At 59.8% G+C, this 21,716-nt stretch overlaps 2 protein-coding genes across 3 annotated transcripts; both read right to left on the bottom strand.

The window, feature by feature from the left end:
* Window positions 1-1,690: 1,690 nt before the first annotated feature.
* APLP1 (amyloid beta precursor like protein 1) lies at window positions 1,691-11,714 on the bottom strand. 2 transcript variants are annotated; one of them, XM_037517899.2, is made up of 17 exons: window positions 11,505-11,714; window positions 10,447-10,590; window positions 9,618-9,750; window positions 9,296-9,408; window positions 8,939-9,072; window positions 8,650-8,831; window positions 8,084-8,214; window positions 7,367-7,441; window positions 6,427-6,585; window positions 6,223-6,351; window positions 4,793-4,892; window positions 3,304-3,411; window positions 3,018-3,041; window positions 2,758-2,828; window positions 2,477-2,539; window positions 2,232-2,375; window positions 1,691-2,116 (listed from the first exon to the last, which is right to left on the bottom strand). In XM_037517899.2, the coding sequence occupies exons 1-17, from the start codon at window positions 11,649-11,651 to the stop codon at window positions 2,018-2,020; spliced, it is 1,956 nt and encodes a 651-aa protein (XP_037373796.1). In that variant the 5' UTR covers window positions 11,652-11,714; the 3' UTR covers window positions 1,691-2,017. The 2 variants fall into 2 exon arrangements, with proteins under 2 accessions (XP_037373796.1, XP_037373797.1); XM_037517900.2 differs by lacking the exon at window positions 3,018-3,041 and having other exon boundaries at window positions 11,505-11,706.
* Window positions 11,715-12,748: 1,034 nt separating this feature from the next.
* Window positions 12,749-21,250, bottom strand: KIRREL2 (kirre like nephrin family adhesion molecule 2). Its single transcript, XM_037515497.1, has 15 exons — window positions 20,926-21,250; window positions 20,562-20,708; window positions 19,866-20,015; window positions 19,545-19,705; window positions 18,986-19,136; window positions 18,639-18,744; window positions 18,373-18,521; window positions 17,952-18,079; window positions 17,743-17,875; window positions 17,380-17,480; window positions 17,021-17,240; window positions 16,461-16,565; window positions 16,067-16,164; window positions 15,649-15,714; window positions 12,749-13,864 (listed from the first exon to the last, which is right to left on the bottom strand). Exons 1-15 carry the CDS (start codon window positions 21,248-21,250, stop codon window positions 13,529-13,531), a joined length of 2,376 nt encoding a protein of 791 aa, XP_037371394.1. The 3' UTR covers window positions 12,749-13,528.
* Window positions 21,251-21,716: the final 466 nt, after the last annotated feature.

The following is a 21,716-nucleotide window of genomic DNA, read 5'->3' as shown; positions in this document are numbered from 1 at the left end:
GTCAGGAAACTGCCCTGCTGATATTAGAACGTGGCACTTGACTGCCACCTGCAGGGAAGGTGTGGTAAAAACGCAAATCCACAAGTGTCTTGGAGGTGCACTAACTGAACACCATGGGGGACAGCCTGGAATTATTAGACAGCAGGTTCGCAAAATGGCCAAGAGTGTGGGTGCTGGAGCCAGGTTGCCTGGGTTGAAGTCCTAACTTTGCCCCTTCCTAGATAGTGTGGGCATATACTGTAACTTCTTACCTCGTTATTTTCCAATCTATAAGTGAGGGTAATTATGGGACCGACTTGATGGGGTAGAAGTCATGATTAAGTGTGCAAGGAATGTGGAGGGTTCAGAACCGTGCCTGGCCCAGGATGAGTGACATGAGTGTGCCCCCGTGGCATTTTTAAATATATGCAATAAATACTTGTGAAGTGGGAGGCACAGTTCAAACGTCTCCACAAATATTAACCCATATAAATCCTTATTACAACACTCTTGGGTCAAGTCACGCCATAGGTAGAGGGCTAACTCCAACAGGGCACAAGATGGCGAGGGTATAAATTTCTTTAGGAGCTTGCAGACATCCACGACCCTTTACGGGACGCGTGGCTTGGGAAGTCCATGCTTCAGGGAGAATCCGATGGCCTCCCCCAGAAGGGAAGATTTGGGAAAGGGAAGAGCGGTTCAAGACTCCCACTCCCTCATCAGGCGCTCAGGTTGGGTGTGGATGCTGTGTGCGATTGTGTGTGGGAGCAAGTGCTCAACAGTAGGCTGGGGCGGCCTCCCGGTGGCGCAGCAGTTGAGCGCTGGGCTGCGAAGCTGCCCGCAGCCTCTGCAGCGCCGGTTTGATCCCCGGCCGCCGGGCGAGGGTCCCACATGGCGCCCAGACCTCTCCTGCCGCCCGCTGCTCCCCTCAGCAGTGTATTTCGGTCCTTCTGCCTGTTCTGTTCCCCACTCTGGCTCTGGCGAATTCCCCACTCTGGCTCTGGCGAATTCTCTCACCCTCCCGCGCTTCTGACTGTACCCAGTGCTTGTATAAATAAATAGATAGATAGATAGATAGATAGATAGATAGATAGATAGATAGATAGATAGATAGATAGATAGATAGATAGATAGATAGATAGATAGATAGATAGATAGATAAATAAATAGTAGGCTGGGGAAGTGTGCCAGCATCCTTGGGCTTCACCCTGGAGCCCAGCGGAGCGAGGATCCGAAGGCGCGGCCAGTTCAGCACCCTGGAAAGCTCCCGGGCGCGTGGGCGAGCGGCTCTCCCGGCTCCCGCGCGCCCAGCCCCGCCCTCCGCATGGCCCCGCCCAGATTTAAAAGTCCGTTCCCGGGTCTCCCCGGTGGCGCAGCGGTTGAGCGCTGGGTTGCGAAGCTGACCGCGGCCTCTGCAGCGCCGGTTCGATCCCCGGCTGCTCCCCGGCCTCTCCTGCCGCCCGCTGCTCCCCTCAGCAGTGTACTTCAGCCTGTCTGCTCTGCTCCCCGCTCTGGCTCTGGTGGATTCTCTCACCCTCCCGCACTTCTGACTTTGCCCAGTGCTTGTATAAATAAATAAATAAATCTTTAAAAACAAAAATACTTAAAAAAAAAAAAGAGTCAGTCCAGCCCTTTAAAGGGGCGAAAGCGCCAGGGCTGGACTGGACAGCAGCTTCCAGAGCTGGCGATTCCCAACACCCCTCCCCTGCAGAGACGCGGGATGGACGGCAGGTGAGGAAGAGGATTTTATTGGGATGTTAATGGGGACACGTGGGAGGGTGAATTCCAGGGAACAACAGACACAGGAACCAAACAGGGGGTCACCTTAAGAACAATAAATTAACTGACAAAATAAATTAAAATGAGGCAGTCCCAAGCAGGGAGGCAGTCGGAATACCTGGGGATTTCTTAGGGGTGGACTTTGGAATTGGAAAGGGGAAGTAAGAATTTCCAGCCCCTTTACAAAGGGTGTGAAATGAACTTTTTCAAGACCCCCCTCGGGTTTCTGGCGCTCAGCCACAGGGTGCCTGGAGCTGGCTCAGGGTCGTTCCTCTAGGAAGCGGTAGGTGGGGTTCTCATAGCCGTGACGCTGCAGTTCACGGAGCTGCTGCTCCTCCAGGGTGAGCATGGGGTCCACCTGCAAGGGGCGCAGGGGCGCCAGCGTGAGGCAGCGGGTCACTGCTGCAGCTCTCACAGCCCACCCTGCCCAGGCCCTGGAATTCCTCCCCGAGCTGCGCCTCCGAGCCTCTCACCTCCACCACCCCGTGGCTGATGGCCCCATAGGGCTTCTTCCTGCGCAGGAGCAGCATGGAGAGGACAACCAGGGAGCCCCCACCCGCTCCCATGATCAGCAGCCCGGACACAGCCTCTCGGGACACCCCTGTCCCGGCTGGTGCCTGCAGGAAGAGAAGGTGGGGCGAGGGTCATCTCTGGTGTGTTCTGGGAGTCACAGCCTGGCTACACCCTCTAGGTAGAGCCAGAATATTCTTCCTCTTACCAGCTCATCTCTCTGGATCTCCGATGAGTGGAAAGGAAAACCCCTTGGAGCAGACACATTCACCTGGGGGAGCAGAAGGTGTCAGGGCTCCAGAAGCCTGTGCTCCACCCTCTTCCACGTGGGACAGAAGAGGGCACCCCCAGCCCTCTTCCCTAAAGCCTGAAGCCCATACCCTGGGTCCCCTCTTGTCAGACCAAGGAATCCAAACCCCTAGCGCCCTCCTCCTTCAGACCTGGGTGTTCAGGCCCCTGTCCCGTCCCCACTCAGGAACTCACACTCACCTTTCGCTCATGCTGCTCCAGGGGGGACATCTTCTCTTTCCCAGGGGATGCAGTGTCTTGTTCTGTGGACCCTGCCCCCCCCAAGTCCTATCTCATTCCTGAGAGTCTAGAGTGGTGTCACCCCTGCCTGAGGAGGGGGTCAGAGGGGCACCAGACTCCATCCCAGGAACTTTGGGTTCCCAATGTCTGGACCATTTCCATTCTGGGTTCAGGGACTCAGTGGGACTCCGTGGCTGGGGCCTGCTCTGTGTTGTACTCACCTTTGGGAGGAGCCAAGGGGGAGTCTGCTGGCAGGCAGAGGAGGCAAGGCAGGTGGAAGGGTGGAGAGAGCAGGGCATCGCTGAAGTCAGGGTGGAGGAACACCCTCCCGGGGGCCAAGGAGGAGGACCAAGGAGCCTACAGAGGCCTCCCCAACCCGACATTCCTTTCCATCCTTGCCTACTCCCTGAGCTGGCTGCGACACCCCTAGGCTTTAGGGGATTAGAATTGAGATGGGGGGGGGCAATCCACCAAAGTCTGAGGTTATCTGTATCTGAGGTAACTCACCGTCTTTGGAATCCGGAGACTGCAGGGCACCCTTGTCTTCACTGCTGCCCGCTGGGGCGGGGGCTTCCAAGTCACTGAGACCCAGGTGTTCAGCGTGGAGAAGCTCCTCTGAGGGGGACACGCACAAGGTGGTTGAGGGTGTGACTGGGTGAGTGGCTGGCACTCTAACAAGAGAGCGATGGGAGTGCCATGAGTATGACCCGGGGCCAGGGAGCACAGGATGGAGGCACCATTGGTAGGGAGGATAGAGGCTGAAGTTTCAAGAAAATACCCCGGGGGTTGGGCCCTCCCTGGTGGCTCAAGGAGTTAAGACGCAGCACTATGAAGCTATCCATTGCCACTGCAACAGGAGCTCAATCCCTGCCCAGGAGGTGACCCACATGGCGCAGCAGACCTCTCCTGGCTCGCCCACTGCTCCCCTCAGCAGTGTGTTTCAGTCAGTCTGCCTGTTCTGCTCCCCACTCTGTCTCTGGTGGATACTCTCACCACCCCCCACACCTCTGGCCTACATCCTAGCTCTTGTGTGCATAAATAAATAAATCTTTAAAAAAAGAAAAGAAAATGGCTTGGGGGCACTACAGAAATGGCAGCTCTCCTGCCCACCTTTGACGGCACAGGTGCCTCTTTTTTTTGTTGTTAATAAACCTGTCCTTTTAAAATGTAAAAAAAAGAAAAAGAGGGCCTCCCTGGTGGCGCAGGCAGTTGAGCACAGTGTTGTGAAGCTGCCCTCAGCCTCTGCAGTGCTGGTTCGATCCCCGCTGGCCTCGCAGTAACCCACATGGCGAGCAGACCTCTCCTGTCGCACCCGCTGCTCCCCTCAGCAGTGTATTTCGTCAGTCTGCCTGTTCTGTTCCCCGCTCTGTCTCTGGTGAGTCCTCACCCTCCTGCGCATCTGACCTGTACCCCAGCTCTTGTATAAATAAAATAAATCTAAAAAAAAAAGAAAAGAAAAGAAAAAGAAAACAGCCTGGAAAGCAGGTGAGTTAGGTTAGGAATGTGCCATCCAGCAGGACGTCACAGCGGGCCCAGGCTGAGGTAGGTCATGCTGTCTGAGTCCATGCTCTGGTGTAGGCCCCTCCCTTGGAATCTGGGCTGGTGGCTTGCTTTAGCTAACACAATGTGTGGGCTCAAATTTTAAGAAAACCTGGCAGCTTCCATTTTTGGGTTTTGGGGGCCTGTACCAGTATGTGGGAAATCGAGCTACCTACTGAGAGGCCAGGTGGGGAGGCTCTGGGCAAAGAGGCCCTGCGCTGACATGGCCTGTCTGTGCCAGAGCCCAGCCCCGCGCTGACCTCCAGCTGCACGCTTGTCTCCTGGCACAACCCAGCCAAACCCAGACCAGATGGTGGAATTATGAGCAAAGGACAGATTTAAGTTCACCCCAGTGAGTTCTGGGGTGGTTTCACAGGAAAACTGAAATGATGGGGGAGTGAAAGGCTGAGGGTCAGGATCTGCTTTGAGAGCTCTGGAGTGGGGCTGGGGCACTCACGGATCTGGGGCCGCAGCTCCTGCGCCAGGTGGGGGTTCTGGTCAAGCAGGCCCAGGCTCTGGTTCATTCTTTCCTCGATGACTTGCAGGTGGGTTTGCACCTGTGGGGGAGTAAGAGGGTGAACTGGGCGATGCAAGCTTGAGATGTGGAAATGGAGGCCGGAGGAAGGCGAAGGACAGCAGGGGTTGAGGAAAAGTAGCCCATGCAGTGGACAGCAAGTGGCACACACGGGTCAGGAACGGCTGTGGAGGGAGGCAATGGCGGGAGGAGGCGGAACCCAAAGGAAAGGGAAGGGTGTGCAGAAGGAAGAGCTTGGGAAAGAAAGTGGGGCACAGACTGGTGGCGCAGACGGTTGAACGCAGCGCTGTGAAGCTGTCTGCAGCCTCTGCAGCGCGGGTTCGATCCCGGCTGGCCGGCGAGAATCCCACATGGCACAGCAGACCTCTCCTGTCTCGCCCGCTGCTCCCCTAAGCAGTGTGTTTCGTCAGTCTGCCTGTTCTGCTCCCCGCTCTCTCTCTGGTGAATCCTCTCACCCCCCGCACTGCTGGCCTGTACCCCAGTTCTTGTATAAATAAATAATCTTTTAAAAAAAAGTGGGACACAGGGGACAAGGTAAACTCTGGACACGAAGAATAAAAGATGGGAAGTGGAGGTGGGGACAGTGGTATCTGCAGAGAATGAAGTGAGGTTTGAAGGGACCCCAGAGGAGGAGACAGACTGGTGGGGCAGACAGGGATGATGAGTTCAGGGGCAGGATCCAAAGCACAGCACTGAAGACTCGCAGTTGAAATACAGGACAAGAGGATCCAAGAAATGGAAATTAGCATCCGAGGGCATGGAACAGGGGTCCTGGGAAACCGAGAAGGGGTGGGGAGAAAGGAGAGTTGAGGGATGGATGGCAACAGGGTTCAAGGCTTTGGGGAGTGATTCTGGAAAAGGAAGCAGGAATCCAAAGGACAGGAAGGGGGTGAAAGGACAGGAAACAGGAGTCCAGGATAGGAAGGGGGACAAAGGTGTGTGAGGGGCAATGATCCAGAGTCAAGAAGTAGGAATCCAGGGCTCCCTGGTGGCGCAAGGTGTTCAGCATAGCACTGTGAAGCTATCAGCCGCGAGTTCGATCCCTGGCCAGGGAGCTACTACCCCCATGGCGCAGCAGACCTCTCCTGTCTTGCCCGCTGCTCCCCTCAGCAGTGTATTTCAGTCAGTCTGCCTGTTCTGCTCCCCACTCTGTCTCTGGTGAATCCTCTCACCCCCTGCATCTCTGGCCTGTACCTCAGCTCTTGTATGCATAAATAATCTTTAAAAAAAAAAAGAAAGTAAGTAATTCCAAGAGATGAAAAGAGGGTCTGAGGGATGAGAGAGGTCTGAGAGCCAGCTTCCCAGAGACTGGCTCTGAGGGAGAGTATTTAGGAGCTGGAGCACGTGGGTACCTGGAAGCGCATCTGCTGGGCTTTCTCGGGGTCCACCGCAGCCACATGCTGGTAGTGCCTCAGCGTGTGCCGCTGCTCCTTCTGCTCAGCACGCAGGTACCGCCGCAGGGCCAGCAGGACGCGCTCCGCCTGGGGAGGGATGAAGGTTGCCCAGGCCCGCCCCGCCCTTCCACCCTCTGCCCTCTGCCCCCGCAGCTCCCACACCTGGGGCGGGTCTCCCTGCAGTGCCGCCAGGAAACCTTCCAGGGCCGCCCGCCGCTGGTCGTTGATCAAGGCGATGACCCGCGTGGCGTGGGTCTCCACCAGGCGCTGCCGCTCACCAGACACCTGCTCCTCCAGCGTCTGCAGAATGGACTGGAAGTGCTGGAGAGGGCACGGGCAGGAGGTGGGAAAGGTGAAGGTGGTGAATGTTCAGGTCAAGGGCGTCAGGAAAGGCAGGCCCACAGGGCCAAATGGTGGGTCTAGGCCTGGCAGTCACTGCAGGTGGAACCGGACCACAGGAGGCTGATCGAAAGGGGTGGGGCCTGGGCCAGTGGAGGCAGCGGGCTGGGCCTACTGGTGCCCATCTGGGGGTGTAAACTGTATGAGGTGGGAACACCCTGAGGAGAGAACTGGCTTGTGTTAAGGTGGAAGAGACCCGTAGGAAGAGCAGGACGCAGGCCTAGCCAGGGCTAGCCAGACTTACAGAGACTGAGATGGTAGGAGGCAGAGTGAGCAATGGGGAGGGGGGGGGTTTCCTGGGGGGTGTCTGCAGGGGGTGGGGCTGCATCAAGGTGAGTTTGAGAGAGAGCAGAAAGTCATGAAGCTGCACCTACTGAGGACTGAATAAAAGTGAGAACAGAGGTACAAGGCCAGTCAGAGGCCGCTGAGCGCCAAAGAGGGGCTGGAAAGGACAGGGTTTATCTGCAGGGGAGCCAGAGGGCTATGTAGAGAGGATTCCAGAGCCAGCCCCTGGAGGTGAGGGGCAAGTTAAGACAGGGCAAATCTTGATCAATCTGAGCAGGAGCTTGGGCCGGTCACAGTAGACCAGGGGCAGAGCCAAGTGTGGTGGTGGGGGGGGCCTGGAGACAGCTTGTAAGTAGGAAGGGGTAGGACTAAGGAGGCTGAGAGCAGGAGCAGCCCCACAGAGGATTGTCCTACCTACCTCGTTCAGGGCCTGCCTGTCAGCTTTGGGCAGGTTCTTGGATTGGTTGTCCGCCATGGCCCATTCACGCATCACCTGCGGGTACGGGGAGTTTTAGGGTCCTTGAACCCACCCTTTTCACCTGGTGAGTTTCCTGATCCCCCCCCTTTTTTTTTTTTTTTAAAGATTTATTTATTTATTTATATAAGCACTGGGTACAGTCAGAATTGCGGGAGGGTGAGAGAATTCGCCAGAGCCAGAGCGGGGAACAGAACAGTCAGACTGACGAAATACACTGCTGAGGGGAGCAGCGGGCACGGCAGGAGAGGTCTGCGCGCCATGCGGGACCCTCCTCTGGTGGTTGGGGAGCAGCCGGGGATCGAACTGGTGCTGCAGAGGCTGCGGGCAGCTTCGCAACCCAGCGCTCAACCGCTGCGCCACCGGGGAGGCCCCTCTCCTGATCCCTCTTTAAGACTCTGGAAGCTCCGATTCCTTAAGCTCTGGGGGAAGACTCCGAAGGAATTTAAAATGAAAGTATATATTGACCAGAGTTTCCAAAGAGTCTGGTAGCACCTCAGTGGGATTCTAGGGGGGCTGTGATCCCTGTTTATCTGAGTGATCCCTATTCATCAGGCTGGAGGTGGATGGACGCCTGGGGCGCCTCAGTGCATCCCTGAGGAATTTCCTGTTATTTAGGAAGCTCCATGTTGGGGGGATCTTGGGACCCTGTGTCATCACCTCATTAATCTGGTGCATTCTACGCTCCTCCAGATCCATCTTGGCCCGAAGGAACCCCTCGTGCTCGCTGATTTCTCCAGGCATGCCAAAGTACACGTCTACACCGTCTGTGGGCCTCGGGGTAGGAGTCACTGCAAGACCAGAAGGCAGAGTCAGCCTGCAGCCCGCCTCCAGGTCCTCCTCCTACCTGGAGGATTTCAGTCCCCGAAGTGCACCGGATGCCGCGTGTATCCTTTCAGCAACCGCTGCTGCCTGGCATCTCGGGACAGGGGGAGGGACCGGACTGGGTCTGTTTTTACAAAGCTTAGGAATCCATTGCACCCTCTAAGCTTTCCCAAAATAATCCTTAATGGCTTCTCTGCTTCCAGGTAACCCCAACCACCCTACCACTCGCCTTCTTCACAGGCCAACCCCTCCACTTCTGCTTTAGCCAAAGCTACTCCCACTCTTTCTGTTCCCCGCCCCCTGTCTGTCCACTCCCCCATATGTCCTTCCTAAAAATGCCCCTAGAGAAAGGCATGTTCCCTCTAGGGTGGAGGGGCCTAGGGGTTCAGAGACCACCTCACCTTTACTGACCGCTGCAGGGGTCTGGGAGGCCGAGGGTGGGACCCTTTCCTGCTCATCTTCCTCCCCGACTCGTGGGGGTTCCACAAAGTAGTCATCCACTGGCTGCAGGAAGGATTCTTCTTCCTCATCTTCAGCCCCCTCTACCCTGCGCCCCGGGGGCCAGGACCGGGTGGAGGGGTCCCTGCAGGAGCAGGACAAGGTCCAAGGCAGTAAGAAAAGCGCAGGCCTCCAGGCTTGCGTCTCCTACCCAGGGGCCTTGGGGTGGGCAGAGGATTCCCTCCCACTTACCCGTCCGCTGTCCCTGCTGGGTCAGGGGTCGCTGGAGGTGGGCAGCACACATACTCCACGCCTCGGAACCGATCCGCACCACAGGGCAAGAGCATGCCTGAGCCGTGCAGGATGAGGCCCTGGGAGCTGCAGGCCTGCAGGAAGAGGGGTCTGGGTGCCAGGGTTGTGGGATAGGAGAGTCTTGAAAGGGCTCCTGGAAGCCGGGGTGGTGAGGGTTGATGGGGCTGAGAGTTTGGATTTGGGGTTCTGCCCGTGGGAAGAGCAGGTTGGAGAACCCAAACTTGGGTTCTGCAGGAGGGTGTTAAGGGACTGAATTCCACATTCTGGAATCGGGGATGAATGCACCAGCGTCCTGACCTCCTGTGCCTCCTGATGCCTCCGGGTTGAACTCTCGCACTGGTCCATGCGCTCCTGGTGTAGGAACCGGCAGCCTTCAGGTACCAGCAGGGCCTCGCTCACAAATTCACCCGCTGGGGAACAGGAGGGGGCGCCAGAGTGAGACCATCCCACAGCCACCAGCCTGGCCCTCCTCAGAACGCAGATGGTTTATCCTGGGAGGCGTGTCTGTTTCACCCTGTCCCCAAGCATCCAGTTCACTGATGTGGGCGTGAGTCTGGGGCCCAGAGCCTTGCCTCCTGGAGACCCACACCCCGCTCCCCTCACCCAGCCTGTGACTCACGCAGGCAGCGGAAAGGCACGACCTGGTGGTGGGGGTGGGCACAGCGCCCGCTCCGGACATCCCCACACCAGTGCTCCATGGGGATGGCCTGCGTAGCCTGTTCCACACGTGCAATCTGCAGCTCCGGGTACATCTGGGGGGACAGATTAAGGGCGATCAACCCACTGACCCGCCCGTGCCAACTGAGCTTCTGCACCTTTTTCAAAGCTCCTAAGCACTTCCCCAGGCACTGCTTCTCCAGATCTGGCCTCAGGCAGTTCAGTCCTGCTCGCCTATTGGCCAAGCCCCCTAACAGTTCTCCCTGCTAAGTCCCTCCATCTTTAGGCCTTTGTCCACATTCCTTTCAAAGGACCCCCTCATCTGCCCATAAATTCAGTCCCTCTCTTTAGACACCTTTGCTCCCTGCCCCCCCTCAGGGTTGGCTCCCTCCTCCTTTAAGCCCCCCCCCCCTTTCTTGATCTCTCAGTGTCTCTCTTTACATTACACCTGCCGAGCTTCTCACACCGGCTCTTCACCTTTTCCCCAGTGTGGCTGGTTCCTGAGGCCTTGTCTTAGCCCCTCTCCTTTGCTCACACCCACCACGCCCCAGCTCTTTAAGGAGGCCTGCACACGCTGCTACAAGCTTCACCTGATGCCTTCTGCAGCTGGCCTTTGCACAGCTCTCCCCCTTTCTAACCCAGTTGCTCCAAAACAAGCCCTGCCCTACGCTCACTTCGCTTCTTGGTGGCCACGGCCCCTCACCTCGCTGGGCCGTGCCTTTTGCACCAGCGACCGTGCCCAGCCTGCACCCACGTCGCCAGGGCCGCGGCCCCTCCCCAGGCGCGCCCACCTGTCTGCAGTACTCCAGCACGCGCTGCGGGTCCCGGAGACACAGCCGCGAGAGCTGCGGGTCGGGCTCCCAGCGGCCGGTGCGCAGGTCCCGGTGGAGGGTTAGGTGCCCGCATAGTCCAGTCACTTGGGCCGAGCCCGGCGCCTGGAGGTGGAGGCGGAGGGATCTGCAAGGGCTCGGGGGGGGGGGGGGGGGGGGCGCTGGCCTGTGGGTCACCCCGTCCTTTGCGCCCTAGGACCCAGATGCTCAGGCCCCCCAGCACCAGCCCCCCTCAGCCAAGGACCGCGCGCCCGCCTGCGGAGACGCGCGGTTCTCGAGGAAACAGCTCCCACTGGGCGGGGGCGCCCCAGCTCTCCTGTTGCTATGGTGACCAGGGTCCCCCGGGATTCTCACGGCCCTGTTGCCGCGGAGACAGGCTCCGCCCCCACCCGGCGCAGCCGCACTGTAGCCCGAAGGGGTTAAACCCGAATCGCGGGGGAGGCGGCCAGAACCCGGGCGCTCTGGCCCCTCCTCCCTCGAGCCCTAGCCCAGGCGCCCCTTCTCGGGTGCAGAGACCACAGGCCTGGCTTCAGGGCCCTGCGGGCCTGGACATCAAGTCCTTGGGGGCTGGGAGCTGCATCCGGAGGTCCGGGGGGCGGTGGCTGGAGGCCTGGACCCCCGAGCCCGGGAGGCGGCAGGGCCCCTCACAGCGGTGCAGAGGATGCCAGCGACCCGCGCCCTCCGGGACCTGGGTGCCCTGCAGCCTGGCGGGGCCCGCGTGCCAGCGAGAAGGGGCTGGGGCTGAGTCACCTAGATCAGGAGGGTCTGGGGGGGCTGGATCTCCGAGACCAGGGGCTCTTGAGAAGCCAGTTCCCACGCTGGGGGCGGGAGGGGGCTGGGCCCGCGGGGGGGGAGATGGGCCTGGACGCCTGGGGTCGTGAATGCCCAGTGCGGTTCGGGGCTCCCGGGGTCGGGCCCCCGGCTGGAGAGACCGCGCTTCCCGCCCGGGACGCGTCCGCTCGGGGCCTGGAGGCCGGTCCCGCCCCTTCCCCCACCCCCAGGGCCCGGCCGGGTCTCACCTCGGCCGCGCCGGGGCTCCCTCCGGCCGGGCTCCCGCCGGCGGGCCGCGCGCGCAGGAGCAGCAGCAGCAGCGGCAGCAGCGGTGACAGCGGCGGCGCGCCCCGGAGACGGCGCAGGCCGCCCGCGGCGGGGCTGGCGGGCCCCATGTCCCGGCGCTCGCGCCCTCGCGTCCCCTGCGCTCCCGCCCGGCCCGGCCCCGGCGGTGACAGGAGCTCCCAGCGCCGCCGCCGCCTCCCGCCGCCCCCGGGCTGCGCCGGCGCCGCCAGCCCCGCCCCGCCCGGCCCCGCCTTCCCGGCCAGGACAATAGCGCGGCGGCGCTGCGCAGAGTGGAGCTCGCGGGCGGGGGGCGCCTGCGCCAGCCCCGCCCCCTCCAGCCCGGGGCTCCCGCCCCGCGCGCGGCCTCGGCCTGGGCGGTGGGGCGGCCCCGCGCGCGCGTGGATCCGCCCCCGGCCCGCCCCCCGGCTCTCTCCCCCGCGGCGCGGCTCCCACCCCTGCCAGGGAAGCCGGGATGGGAGACCCCCGCGCCCCAACAAATAACTCTCCTGAGGCCTTCGAATAGGGATCTCCCGAATTTCCACAGTCGAGAACACGGCAGCTGAGACTCAGACTCCAGAGTCGGCCCCCCACCTTCTCGCTTACAGACCAAGCCCCCGGCCCTTTCTCGAGACCCAGGAATCCGGGCCTGCTGCTCTGCTCCCCAGGGACCCCTGGTGTCTGGGCCTTTACTTCCTAGTTCAAGTATCCGTGAACCAAAGCCCCCAGATCCTTTTTTTTTTTTTTAAGATTTATTTATTTATGCATACAAGACGGGGTACAGGCCAGAGATGGGGTGTGTGTGAGAAGGTTCGACACAGACAGGGTGGGAACAGAACAGGCAGACTGACTGAAATACACTGCTGAGGGGAGCAGCAGGTGAGACAGGAGAGGTCTGCTGCACCATGTGGGTTGCTCCCGGCCAGCCGGGGATCAAACTCGCGCTGCAGAGGCTGGGGATTGCTTCATAGCGCAGTGCTTAACCCCTTGCACCACCAGGGAGGCCCCCCCAGATCCTTTCTTAAAAGAGTCAGGTATCCAACACCTTATCCATCCAGGACCCAATAAGTACCTCAGGACAGGAGTCTGGACCCACATCTGTGCTCTAAGGACCAGGAAATCTCTCTTCCTCCCCACCCCCAGCCTCTCCCTCCCCTCTAGGGCTCCATGTTTTGTCACCTCAAATGACAGTGTAGATTCCTTTCTCCCCCTCCCCACCCCGGGGCTGACCCCGGTAACCCTGCCATGCACCTGCATCTGTGCATATGTATTTGTGCGGATGTATAGCAGAGGGCCCTGGAGACCTAACGGGACCTGAAGGTGGCTCACAGTTTTGCTCCTGTGGCTACTTGGGGATCTAGGGTAGAGGAAGGCCGCTGAGGCAGGTCTGATGACTTCCTTCAGCGATAGAGGGTGACCTCAAGAGGACCTCGAAGGCACACTCACTTCTTTGCCATTTTTTTTATTAAACATAAATATTCTCATCCCCAGATTTTCCTCCTTCTGCCCCATCCTTACCCCGTGGGTCCAATTCCTCTAGGACCTTTCAGGAAGATAGAAGGAATCAAGATGGTGGCCATACGGGTTTCCCAGGGAATGAACAGCCTTTTGGCTCCACTTCCTCAGGGAGAACCAGCACACGCCCTGGTCAGGCCTCCCTGAATCTTCTCAGTGTAGGTGGTCATCCTGAAGCTCCTCCTTTCAGTGTCTGGAAACGACTTCCACCCGTCACTTCCCTGTCCCCATCCTTCTGTGGCAGGCTCATGCGCCATCTTGAACCTCTTTGACATGGGGAAATAGGTGGACATGGCGGCCATTTTACTGTCATGTGGTACATCCATCAATGACTCAGACAACTGTCACGATCTTTCTCTCCCTTCGGTGTTCAATTTTGGAGGCGTGAGATCACCAACTTGGTGTGGTTCCTTGGAAATCAGGACAATCCAATACGGCAAGTTGAAGATTTCAGGACTCTTCCGTCGGAGATTTGTCATACATGAGTCTGGAGGCGCTGGTGGATGGGTGTGGGGAAGGGAGCATACGGGAAGGGGGGCGTCCCAGGGGCCAGATCTGGGGTTCCAAAGGTCGTGGGTTTGACGTAACTGGTGAAAGCTCGAGGGTGGGGTGTGGTGAGGTAACCTGCCCGCGCTCGGTACAGTCTGCAGGGGGGGGCCATGCCCAGGTGCGGGCTGAAGTCATAGAAGGTAGGAGCCCCTGGAGGCCCCAGCGGGGAGGATGGTGGCAGGAAGAGGCCGCCTCCGGGGGCTTCACCAAGACTCAGGCTCACACTGACCCCTCGCACTTTATAGTAGCCATTGGTCGGGTCCTGAGGAGACAAAGGGGACTTGGTAGGTGAGGGTGAAGGGGCGCGAGGGTCGCTGGAGGAGAGACCCTGGCATAGAGCTAGACCCAGACAGGGAGAAAGACAGAAACAGAAGCAGGCAGAGGCCCAGAGACAGAGACAGACACACAGACTGCCAGAAAGACAAAGTGAGACAGAAAAAATAGTGCAAGAGACAAAGAAACAGAAGGAGGTGGGCAGAGAAAGACAGAGACAGAGATGGAGGGACACAGGTTCACCCCCTCTCTGAAAGTAGAGTATTAAAGTGAAGAAACAATTGTCATTGATTTGTCTGGAAAAAATTTTGAGATTTTCCCAGCCCGCAAAATAACCTCCCAAACGTTACCCGGTAACACATAAGACCTAAACTAACACCGACATGTAGTAGCAGCAGGCGTGATATAATAATTGCACAGTCTGATTAAAGTAGTTCAAGGGAAGAAACTTTGGGGGCACTCTTTCAACTTGGGGTGTGCACTGCCTCCAGAATAGCTACTGCAAGCAGATGCTGAATGTGCCTTTTGTCCTAAAAGCAGAAATCCTCTTTGGATTTCTTTCTTTCTTTCTTTGAAGATTCATTTATTATACATACAAGAACTGGGGTACAGGCCAGATGTGGGGGGGGGGTGAGAGGATTCACCAGAGACAGAGTGGGGAACAGAACAGGCAGATCCACTGAAATACACTGCTGAGGGGAGCAGAAGGGAGACAGGAGAGGTCTGCTGCACCATGTGGGTAGCTCCCTGCCCAGGAATCGAACTCATGCTGCAGTTGCTGTGGAGAGCATCATAGGTTGCATCTTAACCCCTTGCGCCACCAGGAAGGCGCCTGGATTTCTTTCAGTTAACAAAAAAAGTACTAAAGTCAAGCTTTGTAAAGCCAAGTGGCCTATCTCAGACTTGCAAAAACCAGGGAAAGCTGGTCAGGCGAGCTGAAGGAATAGGAGAGACTGAGGCCAAGACACATTCATCTGCCCGGCAGCCCTGAGGCCTCGATTCTGTGTTCATCAGTGGGCTAGACCTGGCTTTGTCCTCCTGGAGATCTTGGGTCAGAGGGGAAATGACAAATCACCAGACACAGTCTGGAGGGGTCAGGGCTGGAGGGGGGTCTGGGCAGTGAAAAGGGAAACACAGACATGACAGGACTCGACACAGAAGCACAGGAAGAACACTGAGGCCGTGACACGGGGCCAGCAGAGTGCTGACTGTGATAAGTGAAACAGAATGATCAGGGCTGAGAGGAGGGAAGCAGGGGCTTCCTGGAGCAAGCCAAGTCTGAGCTGAGATCAGGAGGAGGGAGTCAGGCAGGCCCCGGGAGGGGGGAGTGTTTCAGGTGATGGGAGTAACATGCGCCAGTGCAGAAAACAGAATGGAGGGCTCTGGGCTGGGTGCTGGGGTCAAGTCTGTCCTGAGATGGGACCAAAAGGAGGGACAGGTTTGGGGAGATGTGAGGCCAGTGTGGGCCCTGCTGGGTGGAAGGGACCTGGGAGAAGTGACCAGGGAGCAACATCCGGGAACCCTGAAACAGGACTGTGAAAAGAAAGCACAGGCAGGGGGACCCTGATTTGGGGCTCAAGGTGGAGGCTGAGGCTGGGGCAGATACGCAAGTACAGCCAGCAGGTGGGCGAACCGAGGCTGTGGAGATGGGGAGACTATTCAGGGGGCAGGAGAAAGGGGTATGTAGGGGTTACTTCCAGCTCTGGGCATAACAGTATGAAAGAAGTGCGGGTAGACGTGGGGAGAGCTAGAGGAAGAGGGAAGGACACTGACCTTGGTCTCCAGAGCCCCCTCCTCATCCAGAACCAGGTCACTGTGGTCCGTGTGCACCATAGGGCCCTGGGGTGAAGTGATCAGTGAGAGGGAGTAGTCAGAGAACCTTCCTTCCCTAGGGCCAGACCCCTAGGACCTTCAACTGGGCAGCAGAGGGTCAGGCAGGAGGGCCAAGAGCACCTGGGAGCTGGGGTTCCAGCCTTGGGGCTAGGGACCATGGGACATAGAGAATAATTGGGTCTAGAGAATAATTTCATCTTGGGCATATCGGAACTTGGGGGACATTGAACTTGGGGTCACTGTTGGGACTAGGGCCTTATTTGAGTTTGGGGGTCTGGTTGAGAGGGGAGCACATTTGTGACTGGGCTGCTACTTGAACCTGGAGATGGGGCTGTGGCTGGGGACCCCAGCATCCTACCCGGTCCTCGCCGCTGCCGCTCTCCTCGGGGCACTGAGAACTGGAACCATCGCTGCTGCCTGGGATCCGCACCAGGTTCTTTTGCTTGGAGAAAGAGGCTGAAGCCAGGGACAGGTTGGGGGGTGGGGGTAGGACAGAGGTAAAGATGGGGCAGTGTCACAGTTTGTGGAGATGGAAGAGCAGGAAGAGAGGACCAGACTGGAACACGGAGGGAGGCTGGGAACGCGAGGATGAAGGCCTGGTTGGGTAAGGAGCTAGGGCTCCCTGAGGAACTGGAGCTAGGGCTGAGGGTGAACTCAGGGCCTGAAGGGGAGCCAAACCCTGTGTGGGGTGCAGAAGGGGAGACTGCAGCCAGGTCAGTGGGCAGGATGCCTGTGCGGGACTCGGTACTGACCTCTGCCGTGGTGCCAGCAGCAGAGGGCCACCCCGGTGACGACCATAAGGAGAGTGACGGCTGCAGCAGCCACCCCAGCCACGATCCGTAGAGTTGGCAGCCAGTCTGTGGGGAGAAGAGGGGTGTCCCGAGGGGCCAAGGGAAACGGGAGAGGAACTGCGGACAGAAGTGCAGAACTGGGGGGAATCTCTGGGGTCACAGGCCACTAAGGTTGAGGATTCCCAAGGTTTGTAGTCCCCGGGTTGAAAGGCTCAGAAATTTGGGATTTCACAAGGTCAGACTGCCTGGATTTAGGGGATGTAAGACTTTGAGGTTTTGGTTTTATTTTTCACTTTGCAATCCCCATATTTGAAGGTTCCCTCCTTTGGGGGCTCTAAGTGTGAGGACTCTCACGGCAGGATTCTATATTTGAGGGAATGAATTTGGGTCTCAGGAGTTAAGGAATGCAGTTCTGAGGTCCCCAAAGTTTGGGGGTCTGCATTTGGGGAACCTCAGTTTGGGGATTGCAGCTTTGGGATTTGGAGTTCTCAGATTTGGGGTCTTCTGGCCCAGGGTCCCACCTCTGCGGCCCAGGCTGACGTGGGCACCACGCTCTCCTAGGCGGTTCCGGGCAGTGCAGTTGAAGCCCTGGCTGAAGTCGGACTCCTGTGTTCCCGAAATGTGCAGCACAGACATCAGGCCTGGAACGTGTCCCCCGCTGCCCTCCGGGGCTGGGAATGTCTCCACCAGGAACCGGCCCCGCGACCCCGCCGCCAGGAAGCCCTCATCCCAAGACCAGACCTGAGACAAAGAAGTCATGGAGGAGACTGGGTAGGAAGGGGCAGGGTGGGTGGGGTGTGTGGGGGGAACAGGTGGTCATAGCAGTTTGGGGGACCCACTCACGGCGGCGTGGGCCATGTTAGTGGGGATGTTTCCTTACCACAGCTTCTGGGGTGGGGGAGGCGAAGATGAGACACTGGAGGCGGGCGGGACCCCTCAGGAAGGCGGGCGCAGAGTGGAGGGCAGTCACCACTGGGGGGGCTGGTTGGCACATGGTGGGCAGGTCAGATGACAACCCGGGGTCTCTCCTAAGCCCATTTCAGCTGGGCAGGGCCAGGCCACCCGCTGTCCGCCAGCCCCAGCCAGCCAGGTCCCGCCACACCCCTCAGAGGTCCTCTGGCTGCCACCCCCAGGCCGCTCCGTCTACAAATGTCCCCCTGTCAAGGTCGAGGCCACAGGACCTCGCCCGGCCCTCTGCCCACCCCCTGTGTCATGAACTGCCGCCTCAGGAGAACTTCCTCACCGTTCACTGTCAACCTAGCCTCCGCGGAGCCGCCCCCCAGGCCCGCGGGCCCCGGCTCAGCCCTGCACGAGTAGTCGCCCGCATCCTCCGGCCCCACCGACGGGAGTCGAAGTGTGGGCCCAGAGGCCAGCACCTGGGTTAAGAAAGGGGCGTCAGGGGAGGCCCTTGGGGGAAGCTCCGCCCACCCCGGGCCCCAGATCGCACCTCACCTGCCAGGACCCCCGGCGGGTCCAGGTGACCCGCGGGGACGGGTTCCCGCGCCAGGCGCAGCTGAAGGCCGCGTCTTCCCCCGCGTCCACAGACAAGGGCTGCGGCTTCGCCTGCAGAATCGGCCCGACTGGAGCAGAGAAAGGGGATGCGTCGCTCGGCGGGGAGGGATGCAACAGGTGGCCCCATCTGCGGCTCAGAGGCGCCACGCCCCAGAGCGCCCCAAGCACGGCCCCTCCCCGGGCCACCGCCCCTCGGCTCCCAAGGGGCCACACGCCCCGCCCTCGCCCCGCCCCTGCTCCCCCGGGCTCTGACCCAGCACAGAAAACCCAGCCTCTGGCCAACTCGGGGCCCTCCACCGCCTTCGCAGCCACGCCCCACTCCGGCCTCCCGCCCCCGCCCCGCGGCCCCGCCCGGGCTCACACTGCACGTCCAGCGCGGTGCTGCGGTTGGCGCTCCCCACCGCGTTGCTGACCTCGCAGGACACCGGCTCGGTCAGGAACGAGGCGTCCGCCACGACCTCCAACATTGGCCCTCGGGCTCCGAGCACCGGGGTGCCCCCCTTTGCCCATCTGCGGAGGTAGGGGGGCTGCAGTGCTGACCCTCTCCCCCAGACTCCCCTACTCAGTCCCAAGCCCGGCCCTCCCCAAGCTGAGCTGGGGGCTGGGAAGGATGACCTTGGTCCTCACCTGTAGCCGGTGACTGGAGGCTGCGCTGTGGCCTGGCACCGGAAGGTCACCTTCCCGCCCTCCTGCACCGTCTGCGGGTCTGCGGCCAGCGTCACCACGGGGGGGTCTGTGGAGGTGGGCCAGCGGTCAGCGCGCGCAAGGACCCGAAACCACTGATGACCTAGGGGGCCAGCTCCCTGCCCTCACCCCAGCATCCAGGGCCCCTGTCCTCTCTTCCCTTTGAGCCAGGAGTCCTGGCCTGTAGCTCCCAGCTCCTCCAGGGCTACAGCCCCCTTCTTTCTCATACCCCGGGGTTCCTCTCTCTCGGAGGACCTCAGGTCCAGGCCCCAACGCGCCTCTGCACTCACACTGCAGGCTCAGCGTGACCACTGTGTCCCTGCCCGCCGGCAGCGCCTGGCTCCGGGCCCGGCACACCAAGGTGGCTCCATCGTCGTGGCTGGAAGGGGTCAAGGATAGGACGCTCTCCACGGACCCAGTGGCCACTTCCCTCAGCAGGGTCTGGAGGTGATGAAGGATGATAGTGATGATGAGGATGATGATGGTTTCATCTACAGCTTATATAGTGCTTCCTACCTGGTAGGCACTCTTCTAGGTGTTTATAGACATTGCTTCATGTAATCCTCACAATTACCCTATGAGGTGCGTACTGCTACCCTCCCCCCCATTGTAATGGCACGGGATGGACAGATTAAGTCACTTAATCAAGCTCAATCAACTAGCGAGTGGCTGAGCCAGGATTCGAACCCAGGTAGCCCAACCCTAGAGTCCTTATCCCTAATCACATGGCGAGGGTCCCAATTCTCGAACCCCTGCCCTCCCGCGCCCTTCCTTCCTCTGGAAGACACTGAATGTCCTCAGGTGGACGCTGCATGTCACTGAATGTCACTGAATGCGCGAGGACCTCACCTGGTGGAAGGTTGCCCCATCCAGCCGGACCCCATCTCGGAACCACAGCAGCTCGGGGGTGGGGTGAGCATTCCCACGGCTCCGACAGGTCAGATTTGCAGGCATCCCAGCAACCAGAGACACAGAGGGGCCACCCAGGACCTGGGGGGGTTCTGGGGGCACTGCGAGAGTGGATTCGGGGGTCAGAGCTGGATCCAGGGCCCAAAGACCCTGGTCTTCCCAGCTCTAACCAAGCATTCCTCTGGGTTCCTTGGACTCTGGTACTCCCAGCTGGCACCAGCTGCCCCCAGGGGCCCCCAGGGGCAAGGACTGGGCTCTCACCCAGCACGTGCAGCCGGGCTGGTCTGGAGCGGAGGCCTGCTTGCGTGGCCTGACATTCGTAGGATGCTTGGTCCTCTAGCTCCACGGGCCTGATGTGGAGGTCGTGCTGGCCACTGGCTGTGCTCCCTGCTATCCAGTACCGGGACCACCCTGCAGCAGGGAAGAGGCAGTCATACCGTGGCTCCGGGTTCCTGGCCCCAGGGCCTTCACCCCATACATCCCACACCAGAGAGATGCCACCAAAAGTGGATGTGGGCCAGAGACTTTAATTTACCCCAATCCACAGTCACTGCAAACTTGGAGTGATAAAATTTAAAAAACAAAGCAAGAAAATAATCGCCATAAAAGTCAGAGTAGACGCTACTTCTGAGGAGGAGATGACTGATAGGGAAGGGAATAAAGGGGGTTTCTGAGGCCCTGGCAAGTAAACTGGGAAGACACCTAAGGGTGTCTACTTTATAATTACATGGCAAACCTTCCATTTGTTTTATCTGCTTTTTTGATTTATGCAATATTTACAACACAAATTTAAATGTCCAGGCCAAAGAGGAAGCTAAAAAATCAGGACCCTCAAATATTTGCCTGAGCCCATCCATATGTCAAACTTGAACAGGTCAAAGTAGAAACTTTAGCTATAGTTCCAGCCCAGCACCCTCACCCTGCAGCCAGACTCCCCAGGAGGGAGAGCAGCCTCACCTGGCAGATCCCGCTCACCCCCAAGAGCCAGCCCATCCTTAGTCCACTGGACCAGCCCCCAGTATGCCCCCAGGGCACAGGGCAGCCGCGCCTCATCCCCCAGCAGTACCACCTGGTCCTCCGGTTGTTGCAGGAAGTGGGGTGACCCTAGGAAAATGGGGGGCAACAGACCCGAACTTAGCACATTCAGGAACCAGGGGTCCAGGCCCCAACCTCCTCTTGCCTCAGACCCAGATGCCCAGCCACACCCCATCCCCCCGCAGAATTCTCCTTCCTTAGATCCAGGAGTCTGAACCCCCCAGCCCCATCCACCCTAGTAAAACCACCCCTCATATTCATCTGCTTCCCCCCAAAACCCAGGTACCTGCTTGCCCTCTGAGGCAGAAGAGGAGGACCAGAAGGGTGCAGACCAGCATCTTGAGCGCGTGTCCCCCAAGATCCAGCGGACTTGCGGTTGCACCGGCTTCCCTGCCAACTCCTTCCTTCAAGACAGGGCACCTCCCACCGCGTCGCCCCCCGACTTCCAGACCCCGCCGTCTCTGGGCTGCAGTTCCCCGAGTGTGCTCCGCCGCAGGCTCGGACGCTCTGAAACGCCGGGCAGTTCCGCGCGCTGGGGGCGCGAGACCCCAGGAGAGGCCGGTCGCGCTCACCCCGCCCCGGCGCGCCCCGGGGGCCCCGCCCCCTTCCATTGAGAAAGTCCCGCGGCCGCCGCGCCGCTGAATGGGGCCCCGCCGCGCCGGCTGCCCCCGCGGGCGCGCGCCGGGGCGCGCCGGGGGCCTGGGAGCCGGAACACCTGGGCCGACAGAGGGGGTCCCGGCTGCGCCGGACACCTGCACGCTCCGAGATTGGGGGGAGACGAGGGAGGAGCGGAGGCGGGAGGGGGCCGAGTGGAAGAAACTTGCTCAGCGCGCGCCCCGCGGGGACCGCGCCGAGTGGAAACGGAGCTATAAATGGGAGCCTCTGGGGCCGCGCTCGTTTCCGCGCCCTGGGGAGGCGGGGCGCGGGGCTCCCCGGGGGCTGTGGGTCAGGGAGAGGGCGCCCGGGTGCCGGGGAGGCAGCGGGACGCCGGGTAGGGGAAGGAGCTTCATCTCCAGACGCCTCGAAAGCGTTTCTCCAAACAGCGCTGCCTCCCCGGCGCGGCGCGGGCTGCGCGCC

This window comes from Talpa occidentalis, unplaced genomic scaffold, assembly GCF_014898055.3.
Source record: "Talpa occidentalis isolate TD23 unplaced genomic scaffold, MPIMG_talOcc4v2.1 talOcc4.17, whole genome shotgun sequence".
NCBI classification, from domain to species: domain Eukaryota; kingdom Metazoa; phylum Chordata; class Mammalia; order Eulipotyphla; family Talpidae; genus Talpa; species Talpa occidentalis.
The sequence above is the reverse complement of the archived record's forward strand: the minus strand, read 5'-3'. Positions and strand labels throughout refer to the sequence as shown.

Excerpts from the sequence above, each read along its gene's own strand:
- APLP1 (XM_037517899.2), bottom strand. The coding sequence starts at position 11,651 with ATGGGGCCCGCCAGCCCCGCCGCGGGCGGCCTGCGCCGTCTCCGGGGC. Across the intron at positions 10,591-11,504 it reads GGAGCCCCGGCGCGGCCGAG|GCGCCGGGCTCGGCCCAAGT; the intron begins GTGAGACCCGGC and ends CTCCACCTCCAG. Across the intron at positions 8,832-8,938 it reads CCAGCAGGGACAGCGGACGG|GGACCCCTCCACCCGGTCCT; the intron begins GTAAGTGGGAGG and ends CTGCTCCTGCAG.
- KIRREL2 (XM_037515497.1), bottom strand. The coding sequence starts at position 21,250 with ATGGAAGGGGGCGGGGCCCCCGGGGCGCGCCGGGGCGGGGTGAGCGCG. Across the intron at positions 18,522-18,638 it reads CCTCCAGTCACCGGCTACAG|ATGGGCAAAGGGGGGCACCC; the intron begins GTGAGGACCAAG and ends CTACCTCCGCAG. Across the intron at positions 17,481-17,742 it reads GGCTAGGTTGACAGTGAACG|CCCCCCCAGTGGTGACTGCC; the intron begins GTGAGGAAGTTC and ends TGTGCCAACCAG.